Source organism: Heptranchias perlo, chromosome 6 (assembly GCF_035084215.1).
Source record: "Heptranchias perlo isolate sHepPer1 chromosome 6, sHepPer1.hap1, whole genome shotgun sequence".
In the NCBI taxonomy this organism is placed as follows: Eukaryota; Metazoa; Chordata; class Chondrichthyes; order Hexanchiformes; family Hexanchidae; genus Heptranchias; species Heptranchias perlo.
The window spans coordinates 60,226,563-60,246,759 of NC_090330.1; the positions used below are offsets into that span (position 1 = coordinate 60,226,563).

General features: G+C 42.8%; 1 protein-coding gene across 2 annotated transcripts in view; it reads right to left on the minus strand.

Annotated features, from left to right (window-relative positions):
• ccdc82 (coiled-coil domain containing 82) overlaps positions 1 to 20,197 on the minus strand; it is a 79,568-nt gene that overhangs the window by 49,167 nt on the left and 10,204 nt on the right. For both annotated transcript variants that reach the window (XM_067985458.1, XM_067985459.1), the window contains exons 2-4: positions 16,602 to 17,173; positions 11,615 to 11,786; positions 5,646 to 5,738 (exon numbers count right to left, since the gene is read on the minus strand). In XM_067985458.1, coding sequence (XP_067841559.1) covers positions 5,646 to 5,738; positions 11,615 to 11,786; positions 16,602 to 17,168 — 832 coding nt within the window. In that variant the 5' untranslated portion in view covers positions 17,169 to 17,173. The remainder of the gene's footprint in view (positions 1 to 5,645; positions 5,739 to 11,614; positions 11,787 to 16,601; positions 17,174 to 20,197) is intronic.

A 20,197-nucleotide genomic window follows, 5' to 3' on the forward strand; every position in this document is an offset into this window, starting at 1 on the left:
TACCTCAGCCACGCCCTCTGCCTCCATGAGCAGATCTCCTTTTTTTTATTCGTTCATGGGATGTGGGCGTTGCTGGCGAGGCCAGCATTTATTGCCCATCCCTAATTGCCCTCGAGAAGGTGGTGATGAGTCGCCTTCTTGAACCGCTGCAGTCCGTGTGGTGACAGTTCTCCCACAGTGCTGTTAGGAAGGGAGTTCCAGGATTTTGACCCAGCGACAATGAAGGAACGGTGATATATTTCCAAGTCGGGATGGTGTGTGACTTGGAGGGGAACGTGCAGGTGGTGTTGTTCCCATGTGCCTGCTGCTCTTGTCCTTCTAGGTGGTAGAGGTCGCGGGTTTGGAAGGTGCTGTCGAAGAAGCCTTGGCGAGTTGCTGCAGTGCATCCTGTGGATGGTACACACTGCAGCCACAGTGCGCCGGTGGTGAAGGGAGTGAATGTTTAGGGTGGTGGATGGGGTGCCAATCAAGCGGGCTGCTTTATCTTGGATGGTGTCGAGCTTCTTGAGTGTTGTTGGAGCTGCACTCATCCAAGCAAGTGGAGAGTATTCCATCACACTCCTGACTTGTGCCTTGTAGATGGTGGAAAGGCTTTGGGGAGTCAGGAGGTGAGTCACTCGCCACAGAATACCCAGCCTCTGACCTGCTCTCGTAGCCACAGTATTTATATGGCTGGTCCAGTTAAGTTTCTGGTCAATGGTGACCCCCAGGATGTTGATGGTGGGGGATTCGGCGATGGTAATGCCGTTGAATGTCAAGGGGAGATGGTTAGACTCTCCCTTGTTGGAGATGGTCATTGCCTGGCACTTATCTGGCGCGAATGTTACTTGCCACTTATGAGCCCAAGCCTGGATGTTGTCCAGGTCTTGCTGCATGCGGGCTCGGACTGCTTCATTCTTTGAGGGGTTGCGAATGGAACTGAACACTGTGCAGTCATCAGCGAACATCCCCATTTCTGACCTTATGATGGAGGGAAGGTCATTGATGAAGCAGCTGAAGATGGTTGGGCCTAGGACACTGCCCTGAGGAACTCCTGCAGCAATGTCCTGAGGCTGAGATGATTGGCCTCCAACAACCACTACCATCTTCCTTTGTGCAATGTATGACTCCAGCCACTGGAGAGTTTGCCCCCTGATTCCCATTGACTTCAATTTTACTAGGGCTCCTTGGTGCCACACTCAGTCAAATGCTGCCTTGATGTCAAGGGCAGTCACTCTCACCTCACCTCTGGAATTCAGCTCTTTTGTCCATGTTTGGACCAAGGCTGTAATGAGGTCTGGAGCAGAGTGGTCCTGGCGGAACCCAAACTGAGCATCGGTGAGCAGGTTATTGGTGAGTAAGTGTCGCTTAATAGCACTGTCAACGACACCTTCCATCACTTTGCTGATGATTGAGAGTAGACTGATGGGGCGGTAATTGGCCGGATTGGATTTGTCCTGCTTTTTGTGGACAGGACATACCTGGGCAATTTTCCACATTGTCGGGTAGATGCCAGTGTTGTAGCTGTACTGGAACAGCTTGGCTAGAGGCGCAGCTAGTTCTGGAGCACAAGTCTTCAGCACTACAGCTGGAATGTTGTCGGGGCCCATAGCCTTTGCTGTATCCAGTGCACTCAGCCGTTTCTTGATATCACGTGGAGTGAATCGAATTGGCCGAAGACTGGCTTCCGTGATGGTCCCTGATCAGCCCCAGTGCTCCTTTTACTACCTGTTTAGTGTTTACATGCCTATAGAAGACTTTTGGATTCCCTTTTATGTTTGCTGCCAATCTATTCTCATATTCTCTCTTTGTCCCTCTTATTTCCTTTTTCACTTCCCCTCTGAACTTTCTATATTCAGCCTGGTTCTCACTTGTGTTATCAACCTGACATCTGTCATACGCCCCATTTTTCTGCTTCATCTTACTCTCTGTCTCTTTTGTCATCCAGGGAGCTCTGGCTTTAGTTGCCCTACCTTTCTCCCGCGTGGGAATGTACCTAGACTGTACCTGAACCGTCTCCTCCTTAAATGCCGCCCATTGTTCAATTACAGTTTTGCCTGCCATTCTTTAATTCCAATATTCAATTAAACATTTTGTGTTTAATTAAAACTACTTCCAACAGCTGTCAGGAATGCAACATTTGTTGGCACAGGTGTTCCTTGTACATGCCTCCCTTCTGCAGCTTTATATATAAAACTTCACAGAATTAAAATTGCTTCGTTCTTAAGAATACAGCTTGTTAGTAAAATACATCGCTTTGATACTGCATATATGCAATACTTTGAACAAAAAGAGCAATTAGGTTCACCCTACAAGTACGCTCCATGTCAACAGAGGTGTAAACATCAGTGAAATGTTGGAAGTGAGATTCAGGAGCAAAATGAATGAGACAGACTGCAAACCCATTTAAACTAATGGAATGGTGTTTATTTTTGGGAGTGAGATACAGTAAAGTTCTCTAAAATTGCAAACCACAATGAGAGACTAATAGGTCTGCATGTAAGATCAAGATGGTCATCAACGTTATGGGGATGGCCATGTTTTTATATAGTGAGTAAAATCTAAGTTTCAGCATTTAAATTTATTTCAGTAATCTATAGAATAACTTTGTTATAATGAAAAAGAAAAGAAAATGTAAGGTTCAAAAGAGATTAATTAATAATGTCCTAGTTAAGGATCCCCTTGGAATGAGTGACCATAACATGGTTACATTCCATATCCAATTAGAGGGTGAGAAGGTTGGTTCTCAAACAAGCGTACTGAGCTTGAATAAAGGAGACTATGATGGTATGAGAGCAGAATTGATTAAAGTGGACTGGGAAAATAGATTAAAGGGTAAGACGGTACATGAGCAGTGGTGTTCAGTTCAGGAGTTATTTTACAACTTTCAAAAAAAATATATTCCACTGAGGAAAAAAGGGTGTAAAAGAAATGACAGCCATTCGTGGCTAAGTAAAGAAATTAAGGATAGTATCCGACTAAAAACAAGGACATATAGGGTAACCAAACTTAGTGGGAGGATAGAAGATTGGGAAGTCTTCAAAAGACAGCAAAAAGTAACTAAAGGATTGATTAAGAAAGGGAAGATAGATTCTGAAAATAAATTAGCAAAAAATATAAAAACAGATAGCAAGAGTTTCTACAGTTATATAAAAAAAAAGGGTGGCTAAGGCATACGTAGGTCCCTTAGAGGATGAGACCGGGAAATTAATGGTGGGAAACATGGAGATGGCAAAAATGCTGAACAAATATTTTGTTTCAGTCTTTACGGTAGAGGACACTAAGAATATCCCAACACTGGACAAACAGGGGGCTCTGGGGGGAGGGGGGGGAAGAGCCAAATACGATTAAAATCACTAAGGAATTGGTACTCAGTAAATTAATGGGACTCAAGGCGGATAAATCCCCTGGACCTGATGGCTTACATCCTAGGGGCTTGAGGGAAGTGGCAGTAGGGATTGTGGATGCTTTGGTAATAATTTTCCAAAATTCTCTGGACTCGGCAAAGGTCCCGGCAGATTGGAAAACTGCTAATGTAACACCGTTATTTAAAAAGGGTAGTAGGCAGAAGGCTGGAAATTATAGACCAGTTAGCCTAACATCTGTGGTGGGTAAAATTTTGGAGTCTATTATTAAGGAGACAGTAGCAGAACATTTGGATAAACATAATTTAATAGGACAAAGTCAGCATGGCTTTACGAAGGGGAAGTCATGTCTGACAAATTTGCTTGAGTTCTTTGAGGACATTACGTACAGGGTGGATAAAGGGGAACCAGTGGACGTAGTGTATTTAGACTTCCAGAAGGCATTCGACAAGGTGCCACATAAAAGATAATTGCTCAAGATAAAGAATCACTGCATTTGGGGTAATATTCTGGCATGGGTGGAGGATTGGTTATCTAACAGGAAGCAGAGAGTTGGGATAAATGGTTCATTCTCGGACTGGCAACCAGTAGCCAGTGGTGTTCCGCAGGGGTCGGTGCTGGGTCCCCAACTCATTACAATCTATATTAACAATTTGGAGGAGGGGACCGAGTGTAACATATCAAAGTTTGCAGATGATACAAAGATGGGAGGGAAAGTAGAGAGTGAGGAGGACATAAAAAACCTACAAGGGGATATAGACAGGCTGGGTGAGTGGGCGGAGATTTGGCAGATGCAATACAATATTGGAAAATGTGAGGTTATGCACTTTGGCAGGAAAAATCAGAGAGCAAGTTATTATCTCAATGGCGAGAAACTGGAAAGTACTTCAGTACAAAGGGATGTGGGGGTCTTAGTGCAAGAAAATCAAAAAGTTAGTATGCAGGTGCAGCAGGTGATCAAGAAGGTCAACAGAATGTTGGCTTTTATTGCTAGAGGGATAGAATATAAAAACAGGGAGGTATTGCTGCAGTTATATGCGGTATTGGTGAGACCGCACCTGGAATACTGCATACAGTTTTGGTGTCCATACTTAAGAAAAGACATACTTGCTCTCGAGGCAGTACAAAGAAGGTTCACTCGGTTAATCCGGGGGATGAGGGGGTGGACATATGAGGAGAGGTTGAGTAGATTGGGACTCTACTCATTGGAGTTCAGAAGAATGAGAGGCGATCTTATTGAAATATATAAGATTGTGAAGGGGCTTGATCGGGTGGATGCGGTAAGGATGTTCCCAAGGATGGGTGAAACTAGAACTAGGGGGCATAATCTTAGAATAAGGGGCTGCTCTTTCAAAACTGAGATGAGGAGAAACTTCTTCACTCAGAGGGTAGTAGGTCTGTGGAATTTGCTGCCCCAGGAAGCTGTGGAAGCTACATCATTAAATAAATTTAAAACAGAAATAGACAGTTTCCTAGAAGTAAAGGGAATTAGGGGTTACGGGGAGCGGGCAGGAAATTGGACATGAATTTAGATTTGAGGTTAGGATCAGATCAGCCATGATCTTATTGAATGGCGGAGCAGGCTCGAGGGGCCGATTGGCCTACTCCTGCTCCTATTTCTTATGTTCTTATTCAGCAGATTAAAATTCTTTTTTCATGGAAATGAAAAGTGACCTCTGACCCTCCACTGGCATGCAATGAAATATGTTGGGAATTTAAGGAACAGCAATAAATGCGTCAACTGTCTATTTTTAAATGGTTGACAATGAAATGTTTTAAAAATCTCTTCACATTTAGTATACATCAGCCCTAAAGAGTTGATTTTAAGGACCTGCTCCTCCCTTTCTATTTTGTAACCACTTATCTTTCAGTTCTTTCCCCCAGTTTACTTGTTTGCCTCCTCTTCTCTTAAAGTTGTTGACTAATGCTGGGGTACAGTAAACAGGCACTAGCACATTCCAGTGCCCTGCCCATGGTGGTTATGCCTTATGCATGAATCCTGACAGTGACTGTCAGTAATCTATTCAATTATGGAGGCAACACAATTGAGCCTGGTTCTGTCTTTACCCAGCAGTGGATCACTGGATAGCATTCCTGGCCGATTTTTACCCTTCCTCAGCAACTTGCACTGAGTCCAAATCTACTACTGCATTTTTCCTGCTGTTGCAGTTAAGATCATCTAATTCAGTACACAACGGGAATCAAACTGGGGACCTGTGCGGCTCAGTTCCACACTGAACAATGCCTTTACTCATTGAACTGCTGGGGAGCTCCCACTTCCCTTTATTAAACTATACTCACCATACAAGGAATTGAGGAAATTGGCATCAATTGCATTGATCAACAAAGCTTTAACAACTCTTCTGAAGTGGGAGTAGAGATCATGGATGAGCACTGTAAATATAAACAGAAAGATAAATTTAGATAGGTCCTTAATTCTTAATCTTACTTAAATACTGGCAGATCTCCTGTGGCATTGATCATGGTGTGTCAGTGGTTTTATCAGAAGAAGGCTGTTATGCTAAGTAGTATTACCAGGGACACTGAAATACCAACATTAGGGGTATCCCTGGGATCTGAGAGCACTGGGAACAGGCCAGGTTCTGGTAGTACTGGATGGGGCCTCAGGGTTTAGCAGTATTTTGAGGGGGGAACATTGCAGTGGGATACTCTGGGAACAATAGGGCAGGCCCTGGGATCTAGGTTCACTGGGACAGGGATCATGGAATCTGGAGGGAGGTCTCAGGGTCTAGAAGCATTGAGGTAGTTCTAGAATTGGGGAGCAATAGGAATGTGGTCTAGGTATTTATGAACACCGAGAGGGGGTCCCAGGATGTGGGGAAGTCTGGGGAGCAGGGTCCTAGAGTCCGGTAGGACTGGACAAGGGACTTAGGTGCATGGGGGGACAAAGTCTAGTGATATGACTGAAGGTGGGAGAAGCACAATCCAACAGCTTTGTGGGACAAGGACCCAAGAGAATGGGACCCAAACTGGCCCCTTTTGAACCATCAGATCTTATCCCCCTTTGTGTTCCCATACATCAGCCTCTTCCCCAGTGTGTCTGCAGCCACTTTTGCATGCTCAGGTACCCTTCACATCATTTACCCCATAGTCAACCAGTTCTTGTTTTTACATTATTGCCTTGAAGCATTTGGGCTTAAATTTTCTGCTTCTTAAAATTATTGGATGGAAAATCACATAAGATGTTACAGCGTGTAGTCCATTACCCACTTCGATGCTCTAGGCATGTTAAGAGTGCATATTTGGAAATTGCGCACATCTAAAAGCATCTTTTGTGATTCAATAAGTTCAGGAAGCAATGATGACAAAAGAATTAGTTACATCTTTAGATTAGGTTTTCCAATTATAAATGTTTACATAGTAATTTTCAATGTTAAATGTTGACATAAAAATTATGACTCAAAATTGTGACACAGCAGTAAGCTTTTTGGACAGGAACTATGTGCTATATTTTTAATATAAGATATGGATGTTAGGCCCTGTCTGGACAAGTTTGAAACTAATAGGCTATACATCACTGTTCCCTCCAAGCTCCGCGCGTGCGTGGCTGCACAGCAGTTTGTTGAGTGCCGCGCACGTCATCATTCCGTCCACGCACCAAACCAGTGCTCTCTGGTGGAGACGCTGCTGAGGTGACATCAGCCATGAATCATTTTGCAGCAAGGGCGGGAGTTAAAGTTAGTTTGGATAGGAGCGTTGTATTGTGGATGTCGGTGTCTAGTGCGGGTCAGTGGTACAGCTGCTCAGAGACCGGTCTCCACAAATAGTATACTGTCCAATGGATGGATGAATATATATATATTCATTGGACAAATAGTGTAAATGTGTATATATATATAAAATATTAAAGAAATAGTGTAACAGTTTTCATATATATATGTTGAAGAAATAGTGTAAAAGTTTATATATGTTATATAAAAATATATACTAATTGGACAAAAAGTGTAAACGTTTATATATATTCATTCATTGGACAAATAGTGTAAAATTTTTCATATATATATATATATTTCCAACCCTTTATGATATAACTGATTTGAGTTTCCAATCAGCAAACTTCAGCACATGAGGATTCAGTAAAGATTCAGGGAGGAAAAGCGATCAATTAAATGAAAGCTTTTCACCTCTAGTGTGAATTGTGGAGCACTGTTACATTAGACTAAAGACAAACATATTTAAGGCATTTGTAGCAAATAACATTGGAGGGAGCCTACGATTAGTGCAATTAACAGCTTTTGTCACCATCCTATTCGATGTTAGCTTTTGAAGTAAACTACGAATGAACCCAAATTACATGGCATATTGTAATAATCATTTATCAATTTCCATATTTCATATTAACATTAAGTAATTCAGACACAGATCATGTGTAATACTTTTATGAACGATCCTTCTATAATTGCGCTAAAATATACTTTCCAATCACATTGGTACATTGTAATCAAAACAATTGATTTAAATTGTTTTATACAACTGCTATCCAAAAGCCCTCAGTTGCCTTAGGAATTGTCTCTTTTTATCTTTGTCTGTTGCCTCCCTCAGTTCAGGTTCTTCATGATCAAACTGCTCCCTGCCTTACAGAGAGGCAGCCAAAACTAATGAGACATGCAAGATGTACAATTGTAATGCAATAATTTTTTAAACCTTGCTGAGGATTCAGTGGGGGGGGGGGGGGAAGCTTTAATTAAACTGTTTCCTATCCCCAAATTCACACTGACTGACTTGACAGCTGTTTTGTATTTCTGACTCAATTTAAAAATTCTGATTGCACATGATTTATTTCTGTTTGAATCAGAGTAATTAAGCTTATTGAACAAAAAGCTGATTGGAATTGTCCCCATCAGGTATTTTTTAATAAAATATAATGAGATGGTCTGCTCAATCCTAGTGCAACTTAAGAAGCCCATTTCATAAATGATATAAATTTATCAGCCAATATAACATTAAATTGTTATAATTATCCATTATTTTGTACATTTGTTCTTTGTTATCTACCCTGAATAATGTTTTCTAAAAAGATGTTCTATTCAAAGTTGTGATTTTTTTTACAATGGTGCTCACACCCTTTATATCGGTGCACAAACCCAAATTCATTCCGCACGCAGACGAAAAAAATTAGAGGGAACATCGCTATACATTATATGTCATCTGTGTTTCTCAGAACTGTGGAAATATAATCATTCAGCACTGGGGACTGGGACTACTTTCTATATCCTAATCTACACTTATAATTGATAGTACTCCAATGGCCAATAATACTTCATTTAATCCTTGAGATCCTAGGCAAGTGAGGGTCAGGCTCATTTTTCTAGGTAAGCAGGTATGGTCCAAGGAGACCTCCTTAGCTGACCTGATTGAAGTATGTTGGCTTCACTTTCATCGATCAATATGATTATTTTCAGATTTAAATTTTTGAAAAAAATACATGAAACACATTAATCTAAGTAGTGAAACATTCAAAATAATTATCGATTTTTAAAAACATTATTTTTTTTTGTCATTGCCAATTTTCTGCTTTGCTATCCTCTCCTGAAGACTCCTTGCTGGGGTATGGTTCCTTGGTCTCCAGTCATCATCTGGCACCTTGCTCATCGTCATCCTTTGTGAGCTTTAACAGTGAGTGTTGGCAGTAGGGGTGTAGATGCCAATTTGAAGTTTGCATACACACTAGCCAATCCATTGTTTCCCCCTTGGCCCTTGCCATTCCCCACCCTTCAATCCTCATGGGGAGGCATGTTATTCTGTAAGGATTTATTCAATGATAATCTTAAAATCAGGTTGAAATAAATTGAAACACAAAGATAGGATTTACTAAAAATTATAATTTAGCTATAGAAATAAAACAAGATAGAATTTCATAAGAACAAAAAAAGTCACGAGATTTAATAATAATTTAGATTTGGAGTATCAAACAATTTAATGAATGCAGAGATCATACTTTGAGTGACTTGAATGAAGGCTTCATACTTAATAGTCCCATTTTGAATGCACTTAATCAGATATAATGTGGTTGATTTTAACCCACCCACCCTATCCAGAAGGAATGGTCTGTGGGAGACGTTAAATCCTTTGAGTCGAGGCAACTTTGTTCCCGCCCTGCGACATTTTATCTTCACCGACTTTCAAGTGCTGCAGGCAGACGGAGCCTCATGAATACTATGTAAATCTGGTTCCTATGATATAATTAGGATCCCAATGCCATTTTAACACTAAAAAACATAAAGTTTGACCCATCGGCCAGCTAGTTAGGGGAAATCTGGCAGGTTAGGCTGCAGAGTGTATAGGCTGCAGGATTTAAAGTGGCTACAAGCTGCAGGCACTCAAATCAATTGCATCGAAGTGTAACTGAGCTTGTTGGCTTCAGAGTGTTCCGGCAGTTGACTAATTGTTCATTTTGGGCACTTTGGCTTCGAAATGAAAGGGCTCTTGGTAACACATCCTCAAGAAGCTGGAAAAGACAAGGATGGGTGCTGCTCTAGATGCACTGTACTGGGTGGAGGAGTTGGAGGAAGTGGAAGAAGTGCAGGAGCAACAGCATTAGCAGCTCAGCCCTCAACATGCAGGAGGAGCTGCACTTCAATCTCTCTAAAGGTAGCACGTGAGGGCACCTGCTGACAGAAGGCATTACCCGTCCAATAGAGAGTGTACAAACCACGGGTCACATTTCTTGACCTGTCAGAGGAGCACTGCCAGAGGAGGCTGTGCTTAACCAGGCAATTAGTGGTTGATCTCTGCAGCTTCCTACAGCAAGACCTGGTGCCTGCTGGACCAGGGGCTACACAATGCCAGTGGCTGTCAAGGTTACCATCGTCCTTAACTTTTACACCTCAAGATCCTTCCAGGCTGCTACTAGGGATATCTTAAGGAGCTCGCAGTCAGCTATCCACAAGTGCATCAAACAAATCACCAATGCACTATTTGCAAAGGAAAGCCAATACATCTCCTTTCCTGTGGACAATAATAGTCTGAATGAGAGGGCCTTGGGATTCTCAGAAATGATACGCTTCCCCTGAGAGCAGGGTGCAATTGACCGCACTCATGTTGCCCTTAGGGCACCTCAGGACCAGCCAAGAACTTTCACGAAGTGGAAGGGGTTTCACTCCATCAATGTTCAGCTTGAATGTAAGCACACCAAATGAATCATGCAAGTCTGTGCCCACTTGACGGGCAGTTACCATGATTCGTTCATCTTGCGGCAGTCCACCGTACCTCCAGTATTCCAACCTGGCAGGGATATTCATTGATGGCTGCTTGGGGATAAGGGCTACCCGCTTCAACCATGGCTAATGACACCAGTTCGCAACCTCACCATGCTGCAGCAGATCAGATACAATGAAAGCCATGCCACCACAAGGTGAGTCATCGAGCTTATCATCAGGCTCCTCAAGCAATGCTTCAGGTGCCTTGATAGTTCCCAGGATTCCTTGCAATATGCTCCAGACAGAGTCTCCCAAACAACAGTGGCCTGCTGCATCCTACAAAACATCGCCATCAAGAGAGGATTGGAGCTGTAGAAGGCAGATGAGTAATGATGTCAATGGATAGTAAAATCGGATGGGACGTAAAACAGGCGGCCGATCCGATCCTGTCAGTTTCCCACTGGGCAGGTTTGTTCAAAATTATTCCAAACAGAGAGAGAGGGAGAGAAATCATAGAGAAAGAAAAAAATGAGAGCAAGGGAGAGAAAATGAGAGTGAAAGACAGAATCGGTGAAAGACAAATTGAAAAATGGAAAGAAGCAGATGGAAACAATTAGAGAGTGGGATACAGTTGCAGGAAGATACAGACAATTTGAAACATTTAGTTGTCCATGAGCAATGCTACAGGAGATCAATATTTTTAAAATAGTTTTTTAGCCCAAGATCAGTTGGAGCTGTTTTTTTTTAAATTGTTATTTATCCGCAAGTGTTACAAACTGTAATATTTCTACGTCAAGCCCAAACTTATCTGACCTGAGAGTTTAATGCTGTCGCCACCTGTAAAACAAAAAATTACTTCCTACCCAGTCCCATTATCTTAATGAAGTCAAACATAAGAAAATCAAAAACTAGTCACACATAAAGAAATCTTTATTCATTTTTCTCCCCCAAAACTCTGCAAAAAATGATACATGGATTTAAACTTCAATTAAGGTTTGTAATTGATCACTCTTGTAGTCATCTTGAGTTAATGACGGTTGTCTCTTGCCTTCTGATTATACTAGGTTAGTAAGAGCAAGCTCATGGAAGTAGAAGCCCATTATTACTTACGGTTTGGAAGATGTTTTGCCAGAATAGACTTTGGTGATTCAGGTTGCCCTGATGTTGTCACATGGGATTCTTTATCATCAACCACAATGAAGTCTTTTAAACTGTCATTTTCCCACTCTGTGTCAGAGATGCTTTCCACTTGGAAGAGAGAAGATGGCTCTTCGTCTGATTCCTGATGAGCAGATACAGATAGATATCACAATATCTTGAGAATCGAAAGGATCAACTAGTTAATGCCATTTGCACTGTAAGGCCATTCCTATACGAACCTTCCCTGTCATTCTACCCAATTAATTTGGTGTCTTGAGGGATGTGACAGAGTACAGATAAAACCACCATGATAGAAGTCTGCGAAATATAGAGTCATAGAGTCATAGAGTTATACAGCACGGATAGAGGCCCTTCGGCCCATCGTGTCCGCGCCGGCCATCAAGCCCTGTCTAATCTAATCCCATATTCCAGCATTTGGTCCGTAGCCTTGTATGCTATGGCATTTCAAGTGCTCATCCAAATGCTTCTTGAATGTTGTGAGGGTTCCTGCCTCCACAACCCTTTCAGGCAGTGAGTTCCAGACTCCAACCACCCTCTGGGTGAAAAAGTTCTTTCTCAAATCCCCTCTAAACCTCCCGCCTTTTACCTTCAATCTATGCCCCCTTGTTATAGAACCCTCAACGAAGGGAAAAAGCTCCTTAGTATCCATCCTATCTGTGCCCCTCATAATTTTGTACACCTCAATCATGTCCCCCCTCAGCCTCCTCTGCTCCAAGGAAAACAAACCCAATCTTCCCAGTCTCTCTTCATAGCTGAAGCGCTCCAGCCCTGGTAACATCCTGGTGAATCTCCTCTGCACCCTCTCCAAAGCGATCACATCCTTCCTGTAGTGTGGCGACCAGAACTGCACACAGTACTCCAGCTGTGGCCTAACCAGTGTTTTATACAGCTCCATCATAACCTCCTTGCTCTTATATTCTATGCCTCGGCTAATAAAGGCAAGTATCCCATATGCCTTCTTTACCACCTTATCTACCTGTTCCGCCGCCTTCAGGGATCTGTGAACTTGCACACCAAGATCCCTCTGACCCTCTGTCTTGCCTAGGGTCCTCCCATTCATTGTGTATTCCCTTGCCTTGTTAGTCCCTCCAAAGTTCATCACCTCGCACTTTTCCAGGTTAAATTCCATTTGCCACTGTTCCGCCCATCTGACCAACCCATCTATATCGTCCTGCAGACTGAGGCTATCCTCCTCGCTATTTACCACCCTACCAATTTTTGTATCATCAGCGAACTTACTGATCATACCTTTTACATTCATATCCAAGTCGTTAATGTAGACCACAAACAGCAAGGGACCCAGCACCGATCCCTGTGGTACCCCACTGGCCACAGGCTTCCAGTCACAAAAACAACCTTCGACCATCACCCTCTGCCTTCTGCCACTAAGCCAGTTTTGTATCCAAAGTGCCAAGGCACCCTGGATTCCATGGGCTCGAAATATCTTCCTGACTCCAAAGGAAGTCAAACAAAACTCAAGCTATTAATCTAACATTAGAACCTATATTATTCAGCCTGACCAACTGTATTCACAGACCATATGCTCCCAGTAGCATGAATTATCCTGTTCCACAGTATAATTGATAATCTCTGGCTACACAGCATACAGGTATCATCAGTCATGGCTGTAGAGAATAGCCTTGATCTCTCAGAAGTCACCCACAGATCTACTTTTCTGGGTCAAAGTGAAATAAATGCATTGTGGTGGCTCCCAGAAAACTGAGCACTTACTTGAATGATGCCATTTTGCTGGTCACTAATGAGCTGCAGATTGAAAGAGTGGACAAAGGTCATAGCATTGAGCAAGGGAGCACTTAGGGCCAAGGGAGTTCAACCAATGATTCCTTGGACCATCAGGAATCCTGCCACTTTGTAAAATTGCAATGCCACGTTATGATGTTGGTTATCTATACAGAAGGAGATGAAATTACTTGTTCTAACAAACAATGCATCCATTACTTGCTTAATGCATCTGTTCAGCTGTTTAGCTAATGCTACAGATATCCCCAGACTGGAATGACCCCATGGCATGGAAATCAGGGACAGTTATGACCTTAATAGTCAAAGTCAGAGTGGTGCCTGTGCAGGTCCACTTTGGAAAGCAAGATTTCCGCAGGCACTGATCATCGGTTAAACGGCTGTATACTCTGGGATGAAATTACCAACGGTTGGGTGTCAAGTGTCTCCAGTGCAGCCTTACTAGCCTGGCATCCATACATTGTTCCTGCCTTTCTTCCAAGAAGCACAAATAGAGGGGAATTCCCAATGCTCTGTAAAATGAGGGAAGAAGGTCGGGGAAATGGCAGCCACTCAACAAAAGGCACAAAGGCAGATGGCAACAAAAAAAACTCAAAAAGAAACATAAGTGACTGAGAAATAAGCTTTTAACTACATCTGTATTGAGTTGAATCTAAGCTCTTTAAATTCTCTTCCACCATCTCCATTAACCTGGCAACCCTGGAGGTCTGTTTAAAATGGGCACGAGTATGAATCAGTACAAATGAGCAGAAATGATGGAAAATAAGTGATATGATGTTATCATGTCATTACTACCTCATTTGCATACATCCACCCAAAAATGGGCAGGTACTTTTTTTCAAAAATTTGTTCGAAGGTTGTATGCAACCCCGGCAAAGCTGCATTTATTGCCCATCCCTAATTACCCTACGAAAGTGGTGCCGGGCCTTCTTTTCGAGAAAGAATATCCATAAGAAGAAAAAAATGCCACTACAACACTGTTATACTAAGAAAAAGTTATGTGTCTTTAGTAGATTCCCTGCTGGGTTCTCTCTTTCCAGTGACAATGTAGCTGAACCCCAATTGCAGCGATTGTGGTTAGAACAGTTGCTACAGTGCCTGGTTTATCTTATTTACGTTCTTTATTGTATGAAACACTTGTGAAATTATTGTATTTAGAAACATTGGGGATGTTAGGAAATTTCCGAAAGCGTTCAGAGTACTGTAAAATTTAATGTGTAAGTCACACCTTTCAAGCATTTTTTTTTAAGACCAACAATTTAACGAGAGGTGTTTACAATTTTCATACCTTTACAGACAATCTTTTGCTATTAATCACCCAATGTAAAAGTCATGGGTGTGACACTTATGCTGGTGGAAAAAATATACCTTGCAGTTAATTAGGGAAAACTTTGAATACAGTGCAGTCAACTAAAGGAGAGTTTTGAAAGGTAAGCCCTTCAGCTGTCTTGATTTTTACTTTTCTTCAACATCACCACTTAGCAGTTACATAGCACCTTTAACGTAAAGAATGTCCCAAAGGCAATTCACAGCTAGGCATTTGGAAAATAGACACTGAGCCAGAGGAGAATTATTAGGAGGGGTGACCAAAAGCTTGGTTGAAGAGAAGGGTTTTGAGGAGGTTTAGAAAAGAGGAGAGAGAAAGGTGAAGGGAATTCCAGAGAGTAGAAACCAGAATGCTGAAGGTTCTACCGCCAATGGTGGAGCGAAGGGTGGTGCACAAGTGGCTAAAGGCAAAGGAAGATTGCTCTGAGAGGCATGTAGTGCTATAGGAGGTTGTGGAGATAGGGTGGGGGTGAGGCCATGGAGGAATTTAGCAACAAGAATGCAGATTTTAAACTTGGGGAGTCAGTGTAGGTGCACAAGGACAGGGGTGATTGCAACTCTGTACAACAGCATACATGTGGCAGAGCTTTGGACAAGTTAGAGTTTATAAAGGGTAGAGAATAGGAGGCCAGCAAGAAGTGTATTGGAGTAGTTGAGTCTGGAGGTGATGAAGGCACTTACGAGGGTTTTGGCAGTGAGTGGCAGAGATAGGACTAGGGCGGCTACACAATGGAGATGAAAGCTTTTGGCCTTTGTTATGGAGAAGATATGTGCCCTGATGTTAGCGAGGAGGCGGATGGCAGTGGGGGGGGGGGGGGGCGATTGGGCGAGTGGAAAACCCACATGAACCAAACTTACCGTTTCCGAACTAGAACTGGCTAGAACAGTTGCTACAGTGCCTGGTTTACCTTATTTACGTTCTTTATTGTATGAAACACTTGTGAAATTATTGTATTTAGAAACATTGGGGATCGAACGTTGATTGATAGTGGTTAACGTCCTCTCCGGGTTTCACGCCCGGCAGCTAGCCTGATTGACAGGCTGGTTGCCGTCAGGAGCTGCCACGCGAGGTGGGGGGGGGGGGGGGTGGGCGAGAAAGAAAGAGAGAGCGAGATGTCATCCAGCACTGGAACGGAAGACCAGGGTGGGGGAGAGTAGAAGATCGGGGGCAGAGAGGGGAAGATCGGGGGGACATCGGGAGGGTGAAGAGGGGGACATCGGGAGGGTGAAGAGGGGGACATCGGGAGGGTGAAGAGGGGGACATCGGGAGGGTGAAGAGGGGGACATCGGGAGGGTGAAGAGGGGGACATCGGGAGGGTGAAGAGGGGGACATCGGGAGGGTGAAGAGGGGGACATCGGAGTGGGAGACATCAGACATCGGAGCAGGTTTCAAAGGTAGGTGCATATAGTGTTTTCACTTCCTTACATGGTTTTTTATTTAATTTATTTAGTTTCTTTTTCCCTGATCTGGCCCAGGCATGAATCAGAAGCAGTGGGCAAGCCGCCCAGGTAAGTTAAAAATCTTTCTAACTATTTAATCTATCACGGATAAAGTGCCTTAAGCACCTCAATGAGGTACATTTGGCCCTCTAACTGTCATCCCGCTGGCTCCCTGGGAAACTCGGAAGTCGCTGAGTTGGAGCCAGCTTCCGAACCCGAACGGGATTTCCACGATTTTCGGAGCCCCCCCGCCCCCGCATTTGCCCCCTAAAATCAACCCCATGGGGTCTGAAGGCTGTCAACAGGCTGTTTCAGCCTGAAACAGTGGTGAGGGAGAATGGAATCAGTGATGAGGGAACAGAGTTGTGGTGTTCATTATTATTTTGTTCATAAATTAATGAAACAAACAAACCTTAAATAACTCACAGCTACCACTGGTTGTGCAGTGGGACCTTTTCTTCTGTGACAACCGTTTAAGCTCCAACTGTCGTTTCCTCTTTCGAGCAATTGTTAGTTCTTTCTCTGTTTGAGAGACCTTTCCATTTTTTACATCGAAATTAGTGACAGAAGTTTTCTCCTCCCCACTGTCTTCTTCCTCATCTTGTATAGAAATACGGCGTGAATTGCCTTTTATCTTCCTTACTGGATTGCTGTAAATCTCACTGTCTGAACTGCTGTCACTGTTTATGAGTTTGTTACTCGATGATGTCCTTAAACGTTTCCTGCGAATAACATTATCCTCATCTGAGCTCTCTGTTGTTTTATTGGCTGGGGTCTGCTCTTCTTCATCATCTGAGGTACTGCTCCTTTCCTCTTCGTCACTACTCTCCTCACTTGTAGATTCCTCTTCCTCGTCGGTGTCACACATAAGTGAAACTGAGTCCATCCGCGTGCGCCTTCGGTCAATGCGTGATTTCGGTAAACATTGTGTCATGATGGTTCTTGCTCTTGTCCTGTATTTAATGACCGCAGTTTCCATTGTTCCTGATTAAGAAACAAATAGGAAAGGTATGAAACTATAAAACCATTAATTAATATAAAGCTTATATCTATTATTATATACTATACATCTTTCATCTGTGTGCACTTCCTGTTACATAACATCACACTTTCCCAGTCACACTTTGTCAATTAGCTCAAAATAAAACAGCAGCAAATTAGAATTGAAGTAAAACAGAGGGTACAGATCAAAAGTGAGGAAAGTGACGAGAAAACCACCAATGAGAAACTACTAAAGATTTATAGAAACAACTGATCCTGAATGATCAGTCAGAAGAACGTAGCAATAAAAGAAAATATGAACCATATTTCACAATTGACTAAACTTAACTATAAATTTCCATTTTGTGTCTTTGAATAACTTCTTTAATGTTTTTATGTGTAGGCCTCCCACAAAGCCTGGACTTGGACTTGATAAGTTAGATTTTCCTGCTCCTCCCTTCCTGGGTGCTGGACAGGAGCAATGCATCTGTAGTGTGCTGCTTCTGTCCAGGAACAGGAGCACTGAGATCTCCTGTACTGGGCCATTAACATGGCCTGGGAGCACCCCCAGTGCAGATCCATCCCCTGGCAGGGCTTAGAAGGAAGCAAGTTATTTCAATCCGTAGGTCCTGACAAACCTCTCAAATCAGGGCCTTCCATCGAGGTCAGCTTTCAGAAATCCCCGATTACCTCAAAATTTCCGGTGGTGGGGGGGGTGGGGGAGAGGCGGGGAACAAAAAGCCTACTTGATAACAACAAATATAACTTGCATTTATATAGTGTCTTTAATAGTACCTTCTCAAGGGCAATTAGGAATGGGCAATAAATGCTGGCCTTTAGGAATAAATATTGGCCTGGACACTGGTAGAACTCCCCTACTCTTCTTCAAATAGTGTCATGGAATATTTTACGTCCACCTGAACAGGCAAATTGGGACTCGGTTTAAATTCTCATCTGAAAGACAGTGCCTCCAATAATGTAGCACTCTCTCAATGCTGCACTGAAGTGTGAGCTTAGATTATGGGCTGAAATCCTGGAGTGTGATCATGACTCAGAGGCAACAGTGCTATTACTGATCCAAGCTCACACTTGGAGGCTGGGAATACCCACTTCTGCCTCATGTGCTTTGGTGCAATAGGTCTGTGCCCATTGCAGGTGCAGACCCAGCTCACCCTCCCCTGGAAATTCTGGGGTAACGTGAAAGAGGCAGAGATCCAACAAAATAGGTTTCCACCCCCTTTCCTGACCTTGTGCCTAAAGTGTTCCTCGGAGACAAGGGTCAGGAAAATCAACACATATTTTTGCCCAGAGCGTTGACTCTTGTAACTTTAAGGCAGATCCTGCAGTCAGGGCATGTGTAGTGTGCACAATTTTCTAGTATGCATCAGTAGAATTTTGTTATCCAATTCATACAATGCTTTTCTTCAGCCCCTAACAATATTTATTTGGTAATTTTTCAAAATTATTTGAAGAAAAGCAACAGGACAAATCTTAAAAGCTTTATTCGGGCAATTTTCTACATAGTATTTTTAAAAGGTGAGGCAACAGTCAACAATAAAGCTACTTGACTGGAAAAAGGCCAATTTCAATTAGATAAAAGGGGAACTAGCCCAGCTAAATTGGACTGAAAAAATGGAAGGTAAGACAATGTACAAGCAATGGGAAACATTCAAACAGAAGCTCATTTCGCTACAGGCTAGACATATTCCCACAAAAAGTAAAAGGTGGTGCAGCAAAAGTTAAAGTAGACAATGTGACGGATTTTGCTGTAAAAATGACAGTACAGCTAACAGTGCTCACCGTTATTTATATGCAAGTCAGACAGTAATTTCTGGTGACCACACATGCGCAATTAAATCCGGAAGTTGCTGTCCGAGATGCGATGCTCTTCCAAAAGCTGAGCAAAAATAACATCTCGCTTTCTGGCTCCCCGTTCAAATGGCATGAAGTTCCTGTACTTACCTCATAGATACGGATTAAACTCGCCAAAAAAAGTTAGGGCTTGTCTATTCCAGTGTAAGTGACATTTTAAGGGTATGGTAAGTCTTAATTACTGCCAAACAAATTCTCTGGCACTGAAAATTAACTTTTAGAAGTGTGGAGTGTCATTCCTTTAAGTATTAATTATTGTTGGACATTTTTTAAAAATTTAAATAAAAACTGTTTTTCTTACTTTTTCCTTCTGACTCTAAACCCAATCTTTCTTTCCCTTGCTTTATTTCGCTTACTGTACCTGATTCGACATTGAATTCACTATTCTAATTTATACTTCCTGGTTCAGTCCTTACGCTGCTTGTTAATGATTCTTCAAATCTGATTGGTTAACACAGCTGCTTGCCCTGTTCACACAGGTCCCAGATGTCCTGTAGAAGGTGCCGTGTCATTTTGCTGTCCCGTCGATAGCAACTTGCCGTGCAAAGCCCCATAGACAGTCTATGGGCAAGAGCAAGTCTAATGTTCACCGCTCACAGCAAAGTCTGTCCCAAAATAAAATTAAAATGAGAAAAAAAGAGGCAAATCTAGGACTATTCTGGAGGGGGAGGGTGAACAGCCAGTTGTCGTGGTGCATATAGGTACCAACGATATAGGTAAAAAACGGGATGAGGTCCTACAAGCTGAATTTAGGGAGTTAGGAGTTAAACTAAAAAGTAGGACCTCAAAGGTAGTAATCTCAGGATTGCTACCAGTGCCACGGGCTAGTCAGAGTAGGAATGACAGGATAGCTAGGATGAATACGTGGCTTGAGAGATGGTGCAAGAGGGAGGGATTCAAATTCCTGGGACATTGGAACCGGTTCTGGAGGAGGTGGGACCAGTACAAATTGGACGGTCTGCATCTGGGCAGGACTGGAACCAATGTCCTAGGGGGAGTGTTTGCTAGTGCTGTTGGGGAGGGTTTAAACTAATGTGGCAGGGGGATGGGAACTGATGCAGGAAGTCAGTGGGAAGTAAAGTGGTGACAGAAACAAAAGGCAGTAAGGGAGAGTGTACAAAACATGACCGGACAGATGGTCTGAGAAAGCAGGGC